An 8,849-nucleotide genomic window follows, 5' to 3' on the forward strand; every position below is an offset into this window, starting at 1 on the left:
CAATTAAGAAAAATGTGTAGGAAGGCAATGCAAATGCCAAATGAATTAATTTTTATAAGAGTTGCACAGTATAAAAATGATGTAGACCACCATTTGGGTGGATGATCAAACGTATTAGCCTTTTAAGCATAGAATACATTCTTCCCTCTCCCCAAAGAAAAATCTCCCGTTGACTTTGTTGAACGTCGACTCTACCACTACCCTATGGAAAACCTGATGCTATCTACAAAATGCATTAAAAATTTTACATTATGTGAATGGGAGTCCCATGAAATAAATTTTTTAAAAAAAATACTTTTTCCTTTTTCCCTATGAAGAAATTCAATAAAAATTATTTCCACTTTTTCCTTGCAACTAATTGGTGAAGTTGCCAGGTCCAAATAAGCAGGAATAATACAAGGGAAACTCCAACAGTTATCCAGAATTGCACCAACCAAGATGGCATTGGTTTAGGATATAAACCTAAAAAACAGACCACAGATAAAAGGAAATGTATTAGGATTTCATCAATGAACAATAGAGGAACAAGTTCTCCACGATCAAGAACCAAACACCAAAATGAGTTAACTCAACTGGCATCAAGTATTTACGATAACATCGAGATCAGAAACTCGATCCCTCATTCCATATATTTTCAAAAAAAAAAAAAGAAGAAAGAAAGAAAGAACCAGACCATGTCCAAACTTGACGCAAATTAGAAGTTCAACCACGCAAATGGCCAGTGAGAGCCAACAAAATGCCCCAATTTTTTTCACAGGTTTCCTGGAATAAGAATTTCCATCAGATTCTATATATGTTTTCACTAATGTATTAAAAGATTCATGAATCCCAAACAGAGACACATAGAGAGGGTAGGAGAGAGAACCTGTCTTGAAGGTAAACATTGTACTCGCGCATTGTCGGTATGGCAATTAACCACCATAAGACCAATCTGTATACTATTACAGGATTTCTAGGAGGAACCCAGAGACAATACTTCAAAAAGAATGTATTAAGCTCCACCGTCAAGAAGACGATGCAAAGAGCAAGAACTTGAATGAAACGCCATGGACCAAGTAATGGATGCCACTCATCTTTATCCCATTGTGCTGGAGTGAACTGTCCCAAGGTCCGTTTCACCTGGATATAAGACTACGCACTGTTAGATCGTAGCACAGTCGTTCAACTGAAAGAGGCATACCCGAAGCATTTCAAGGAAATGATGATAATTCATAAAATAAAAAAATAAAAAAACATAGAACTTCCCCTCAACCCAGCAGCAGCCCCCAAAAGACAATGGCTGAGTACATTTCTTCCGTAATTAAATACAGTTGAATACATTCGGAAATAAGTGGAAATGTGCATTCCTAAAAATGGGAAATGTCACATATCAGAAGAGCCAAGCAAGTTTGCCAGATAAACTTGTCAGTCAGCTCATGGTTGATGTTCCCATATTTGGAGTTTCCTTCTCTCTCTAAATTCTTCATAAGATAACTTTCTCCATTTCATCTAGATCCAGAATTACCGGTACCATATTAAAATATCTTGGTAAGCACTCAAGTTAATCGTTAATCACAGTCAGGGCAATAATTCCCATCAGTAAGGAACAGAATACTTGATTAGTTTTGTTTATTGATAGGAAATCAATGCAAGACTTACTTTTCCAATAATATTAGGCTGACGGCTTAGACCAACCCACTTGTATGTTTTCCCATCAAAATATCGAACAGTACGCATCCCTGCCCATATTCCTGCAAAACAAGTAATAGAAATGAGGACCCTTCAACTAAACACAAACTAATAGCAAATCCTGTACATCCATTCTTTAACCTTGTAGTCCAAAGTCACCACACAATCATAGAATTTATGGAATTGGACTTTGTATGACAAAACAGCTAGAAGGCAATGACCGGTCGGTCTTTACTTCCATATTGCTAGAAACTCTTCAAAGAATGCACACCTATACTCCCACCCATCACAATTATACTCAAATCGTTACTTTGAGGTTTGATAACATTAGACATGTAACGTGGAATATTCCTACATCACCTCATAGAGTAATCCTAAAAACATAGAATAAGGAGATAAATTTGCACAGCATTTTGCTGATCAAGAGCAGCCGCAGTAAATCCATGGTTTGCAACTGGAACCATTAATAGGAATTTCTAACTCCACACTTACTCTGAGTATGGCTAACCATACGACTCATCATAACACTGAGAAAACAGGTAAGAAAGATGTCACAAAGGAGAGAACTAAGAACTAATACCTAAGAAGAATCAATATGGACTTGAACGAATGCAGTTCGGGAAAGTTTGAGCTGAATGGCCTCACATCAACCGTCAATCCCACCGGTCATAATGGTTTTTCAATGGCACAATAACATAAAGGAAACATTCTGACTGATCATTAAATTGGAAAAGCGTATGCTCGTCATAGTCAGTTCAACTGTAAACCTACCAGGAGTCTGGTAACACTAACAACATTAAGATAGTGGCAAGTTTTAACATAAAGATTGTTGCATACTATAACCACGCTTTTCGGTAATTAAAAACCATGTCCATATCATATTCATAGCCATATCATCCACGTGAAGCATAATATTTTCTGTGAAAAATCCATAACCAGGGTTTCATAAAAGGACAAAAGAGCATATGAAAATTGATATTATATGCTTAAATATATACAGACCAAGTAATTTCCAGTTTCTATTCTTTTCTAGGAGCGAGGAACTCACCAAACCAATTGCAAATTAAAATGTCAAGGATAATACTGTCCCACCAGCATTCGTTGAAGTTTGGTAGCATATGGCGGAAGGTAAGCTAGACAATAAGAGAGTTTACAGTTAAATGGCCGAAATGAGTGAGAAATTGCATGAGTCAATGATTACAAACAAAAAAAACATAAAAGGTCATGAAATGAAGAAACAAGCTTAATACATTATTTGGTCTTGGTCTTGTAGTACACATCATTTTTTTCCCCGATTATGTTCCTATTTTACTTTAGAAGTTCCAGTGACCTCATGACATCACAATTTTCAGCCAAGTCCCCCCAAATAAAACCAAGTAATAGAATAGTAATAGAGTTTTTAAAAAGCTACTAATCTCTTCAAGTTTATATATTTTTTATAAATAAAAAATATCCCCGTTCTTTTCTAACCTAATTGGAAAACTCAACCAACCCTACCCTAATAAATAAAGAACTCACTAAATTAGATTTTATCAAATGACACTCCAGATCTCATTCCTTTTTTTTTTTTTTTTTTGGGTGAAAAAAAGCCACACCACCCTTTTCAAAATTTTGGCAACTCCACTAAGTTAGTACGAACTTCCCGTTCTCTCCACTTATGGAACTCTTGCCCTTCCACAGATTTTGTAGAGATCTTTTGCCATTTATACAACCAGCTCTTTTCTCTGTTTATATAACCCTTTCTTCGATCACGATGCTTTGGAAATTGTCAAATTTCCATATAACTTTGCGACCTCTACTTTCTTTCCCTCTAGTAATGGACTAGCGGGGTTCCATTTCAATAATTAATTTGAAATATATATTCATTCTCAATAATTAATTTCAAATCTAACTGCTTGATTGAAACTTTTGTACTTCTCTAGATAAAGTTGAAACCTTTGCAACATTAACAACAAAATTGAATAAATAGTTGACTACTTTAGGAACCAAATGATAGCAACATTGCAAGGATGGAAAAAACAATATATATGTATATATATCTAACCTCCATTAACTCGAACCCAATTGATAGTACCCAAAGAAGGGGCTGATTACGGATCAATATAGCCTTACCCCACCATCCAATTATGTGAGCAGGAACAAATTCATCAAATAATGTTGCCTGAGTAAACAAACATAATCAGAAACATGAAGTGCCTCGAGAATATACTAATAAACAAAATTCATAGAAGCACATGAGAGAAAGCTATTGAAATTGGAAAAGAAGAAATCATACATAGACATTCTTAAACCTGCTTGTGGGATTTTCGGGAACAAATATACGACAATCAGTACCATATGATCTCTCAGGAAGCTCTAAATGAATAATCAGAAGAAAAATTAATTAATTAGAACACGAAGTTGAAAAGAAAACGCCATAAGACAAATGTCCATGATCTAAAGGCATAAACTTATTACCAAGGCCTAGATCAGGATGAAGAAATTTCATGAATTCTCGAGCATCATCACGTTTCTGAAAATAAATTTATGGATGAGCAAATACAGCATACAGAGCTATTGAAGCTTCACTATATTTTGAATGCTAAGTGGCATGAGAGTAGCTAAATGGTTTTATCAAGGAAGATGCAAAATATGAACAGTCGAAGTATATATTAATCCAAGAACTTTGAAGATATGTATACCTGGAAAAGTAAAAATGTGAGTGCTACAAGATAAATGACAGCCAAACCATGTACTAAGCGCCATACGGCTGGATGCGGCCTAATAAGAATCCTGCAAGACAGATATTATGAATCTGGGTAAAAGAATCATACAATGATGAAATATTCAGACTCGTGCCATCAAAACTCAATCCCCTAAAGAACTATGCTAATTCAAATTAATATTATTCTCTTTCCTTTTACAGTAATATAAAATTCAAGTTACGGAAAAAAAAAACAAATGAACGATAATGTTCTCAAAATACACACAAACACACATTTTCCCCTAAAAACAGCATTATTATTTGAATATGAAACAAGAACTCATCAAACAAGGCCAGAGGGAAGAGATTTTCCTCTGTCAAGGAGATTATAGAAAACCACCCCAGTCTAAATAAATCAAAACACGGTAGTTACAAGGATTTAGATGCGAGAAACTCCAATTGATTAGAAGAATCAAGTAGCAAAACAAAGTATCTTCATTCATCGAAAATTAAAACATCTTATAATGATGGCCAAATCATGCGTTAAATCATTATTCATTAGTCCTTCTAAAGACCACAGTGATCAAGTCTCTACAAATTGATAGCCTATGATAAAAGTCAAACCACCAAAAAACTATAAGCAAACTCTTATTTCTGAAATTGAAATAATTACTTACGTAGAAGGAGCTTGAAGCAAGCAATATGTAAGGAATACAGCGATCATTGCCCACACACCCCTATGAGAAGCAGCATAAACTAAAGTTTATCAAGAGGAAAAGACAATTACTTGTTCTTGAAGGAGAAATATTTATCATTCTGAAGCAGACCTTTTAACAGATGTAACAAGATCACTTGATGCAGTGCATTCAGGATCTAGAGCTCCACTGGCCCAGCTGACAAACAGACCCGTGCAACAAAATAAATTCATTGCTGCAATTAGTTCGTGCAAAAGCATTCATTGGAAAGAAAAACAAAAGGACTTCATTCAAATTTTGAAAAAAATAATTGAAGGCTATATATCTTCCAAGACTGAATATTACCATGCACTAGGAAATAGAGTCTCTAGTGCCCTCCCTTTATTCTTCCTATCCAAAGTGTTAGAATCCAACCCAAAACTATAAATGTCGAAGACCATGGTTCTGAAAGTGATGAAGAGGATAGGTGATAGAAAAATAAGTCCAAAAGATAAACTTTAGTGAGAGTTATTATTCTGTTCCTAACAAGATGAAAAGGCAAAATAAATGGCCAAGTGGTTTCCATGTAACCGAGAAGAATTAGAGGAAGCTCAATTATTTATCAACCAGAGAACCATTTACAACAAAAACATGAACTTCCATCTCTCAGAAAGCAAAAGCATTCTTCACTACTTTAGTATTCCAGAAAATAAGCATGGGAGTCCTTAACAAAAGAGAGATGATCACAGAACAGAACACTCACATAAGAAAGCAGGCACCAAGAAGTAACAAAGTAACCGTGCGTGGTCTATAGGCCCATGCAGTCCACGGATCAAGATCATCTACATTTGATAAAAGAGAATCACCATTCTCTCTAATTAGGTAATTCTTTTTATTCACTCTCCTTGGACCAACAAGTTCCATAGATTGTACTGAAAAGGTCAAATTTGCCTACTGCAAAACATGATGGCAAACCATTGGTAGTTATAACAGACAACAACAATTCCTGAAGCTATACACTAAACGTTGATGGGGCCAAAAAATCGAAGAAATTATACAGAACTGACATGTAGGCAACAATGCAGAGAATGAGAACCAATAGAGCAAACATCTACATCTACATATCCAGAGAATGAGAATCAATAGAGCAAACATCTACATATCCAGAGAATGAGAATCAATAGAGCAAACTGATTCAATTAACTTACAACCAGCAGATTTTCGCAAAAAATAAAAACGTGAAATTAGTTGAATACATAGGCTTTTGAAGGGCTTTCTTTTGGAATCTTTAGTCAGAAAGAAACCAAAGCATCTCTGATGATAAAGATTATTCATCGGGAGGCTTCTCTTACCATGTCATTTTTATCCGATTGGGAAAGCTTACTGAAACTCCATGATGATCCTCTCCTTTTTGTAAATTTCATACGTTTTTTTATACAAATAATATATATATATATATATATATAATTAAAAAAGAAGAAGAAGAAGAAGAAGAAGAAGAAGAAGAAGAAGAAGAAGAAAGGAATGGCATGTTGGCAATAAGATGAAGGCTCTTTAGGTGGATTTCAATCAAGGAGGCATTAATCTCACAATGGGCAAGCTAATAATCCTCAAATGATAATAAGGAACGAAATAATCTTTTGTAACAAAAACCTCAAGAAGATGCAGTAGCAACAGAAGAGAAGGAAAGGAATGAAAGGATGATTCCGTTGAATGACATGGGAAGGAAAGACCAAGACCCTACCAACAATAGATATAAAGAAGCCACACCACAATAGCAGGAAGCAAACGACAGGCAGATTGACAAGGTAACCAACAATCTTTTTGACAATTAATCAACCATTCATCATATACTGAGCCACACCTACTGAAACAATGGCATGCATAAGGGGGAAAATGCAATCATAAAATTACCAATTGGAAAGCATACAAAGTCAAATTCTTAAACATGCTACCAAGAAAACAGGTTCTCCACCACTAATGCGATGAAGTTGTAAATAGTTTCATTGAGAAAATTCCCTCACAGCACGCAGCCAAGTCAGACCAACATATTTTGGTCAAAAAGTATGGACCACAAAAAGGGCCGTTAGGTAAAGTGATCAAGAAAACATTCCATTGAAGCATGTGAGATCTATCCCCTTTGCCAAACATAAGGAATCAACCCTACAAGGAGCCAAATTATTGACATTGACATCCCTCGTCATTCTATTACTAATCAAAACATCCAACATCTAAAGTTTAAAGTCAAAGAGACTCTCTAATCACTCCAATCATTTAAGACGGAAAGTAATACTCGTTGAGAGAAAGCTGCTAGCTATCCACATAGCCATCCAGAGAAAAATACCCACATCAATTCCACTTGGGTCAAGATAAGTCTACTAACAAAATAACATCGCGATTTGACAGGAAACTTTTAAATTTGATGTCTTCCTTGCAGAGGCCGCTAAACATTCTGATGGAGATCAACCAGCAGCTTCTTCATCACCATACAGCAGAAATTAATTTAACTCTACATTACTCGACTAAACCAATATGGCATTTGAGGTAAGCTATGATCAAGAAGTTAAAACCCCCACAAGCCAGTGACACAAGAATCATGATGTAGAATAGTGTAAATATGAAAATATGTGGTGTTAACAGAGCAACCTGTCTGTCTTTCTCTCTCATCTTTCCAATTAAAAAAATCCAAAATACCCTAGTCTAGAACCCGCTTTAGCATCCATCTGTAATTTAGAACTTTTGCCTTCACTCTAGCTATAAGTATAAGCGCATCACTAAAGTAGACCCAACTTTGGGGGGAAGAGAGAGAGAGAGAAAAGCCAAAGCTATTGAAAAAGTAAGTCTGGACTGTATGATGATAAAAATATAGTAATTTAAAACAATGATTAAGCACGGATGAAAAGAGTTATCATCATAAACCCATATGATTTAAAGAACCACTTTAAACCTTCTAACTGGCTATTCACCATTAGGACGGCGTCCTCGACAGATATAGGAAGAGTATTCTGTTTCGAGCAAATGCAGATAATAAAACTGAAACCAGACTCCAAACCAAAACACAAACCACCAGCAACTAACATAATCCAAATTTCACTAACAACTACTTAAAGAGGGGAAACACAAATACAAACAACTAAAAACAAACTAACCCACAAATCAATTCCCCTAAAAGCTTTAAAAACCGCAGAAGATATAGGAAAAGAGTGAAGGAAAGCAGAAGAGACATACGTACGTAGTCAGAAGAACAGCGCAAATACAGAATCGCAAAGCGAACGCAGATGATGACGACGCATAGGGCGAGAGAAAGGGAAATCAGACATCAACCCAAAAACATAAACAGTGACAGAAACAGAGGAACGGTGGCGAAAAAGATTAAAGCGAGAAAGGAAAGCAGAAAAGAGAATATTCCTGTTTCGTAATGGGTAGGATAGTTCAAAGTGAAGGCCGACAAACGGCGGTGAAAGCGTGCGATTGAGAACCCAAACCGTAAATCCGAGAAGGAGATGGATAGATTGATTGATTGATAGATTGATAGAGAGAGCGCAGTAGAGAGTGACAAAGCAGTAATGAGAGTCGGAGAAATTGAATCTGGAAATACTATAAACTCAAACAAGCACAGCGAAATTGAGAGAGAAACAGTGAAATGGGAGTGTGTGGAAGAGACTGAGAAAATGAGAGATTGGAGAAAAAGAAGAAGAAGAAGAAGAAGGAAGAAGTGAAGACGATGAAGACGAGGAGAAAAGTTCAAATTTACAGAAGCGAATCAAACAGATGCCATGAGAGAGAGATCGTGTGGGCGATGGTCAAAGATAGATTTGAGGCCT

At 35.9% G+C, this 8,849-nt stretch overlaps 1 protein-coding gene across 12 annotated transcripts; it reads right to left on the minus strand.

Annotated features, from left to right (window-relative positions):
• Nucleotides 1-15: 15 nt before the first annotated feature.
• Nucleotides 16-8,849, minus strand: LOC120081483 (CDP-diacylglycerol--serine O-phosphatidyltransferase 1-like). Of its 12 annotated transcripts, none has more exons than XM_039036407.1 (14): nt 8,258-8,848; nt 5,789-5,979; nt 5,392-5,490; nt 5,179-5,244; nt 5,029-5,088; nt 4,350-4,440; nt 4,126-4,180; nt 3,944-4,023; nt 3,713-3,829; nt 2,717-2,801; nt 1,639-1,730; nt 866-1,131; nt 674-762; nt 16-462 (listed from the first exon to the last, which is right to left on the minus strand). In XM_039036407.1, the coding sequence occupies exons 2-14, from the start codon at nt 5,947-5,949 to the stop codon at nt 332-334; spliced, it is 1,392 nt and encodes a 463-aa protein (XP_038892335.1). In that variant the 5' UTR covers nt 5,950-5,979; nt 8,258-8,848; the 3' UTR covers nt 16-331. The 12 variants fall into 12 exon arrangements, with proteins under 12 accessions (XP_038892335.1, XP_038892336.1, XP_038892340.1 ...); XM_039036408.1 differs by having other exon boundaries at nt 8,254-8,848; XM_039036412.1 differs by having other exon boundaries at nt 866-1,119; nt 8,258-8,847.

Source organism: Benincasa hispida, chromosome 7 (genome assembly GCF_009727055.1).
Source record: "Benincasa hispida cultivar B227 chromosome 7, ASM972705v1, whole genome shotgun sequence".
In the NCBI taxonomy this organism is placed as follows: Eukaryota; Viridiplantae; Streptophyta; class Magnoliopsida; order Cucurbitales; family Cucurbitaceae; genus Benincasa; species Benincasa hispida.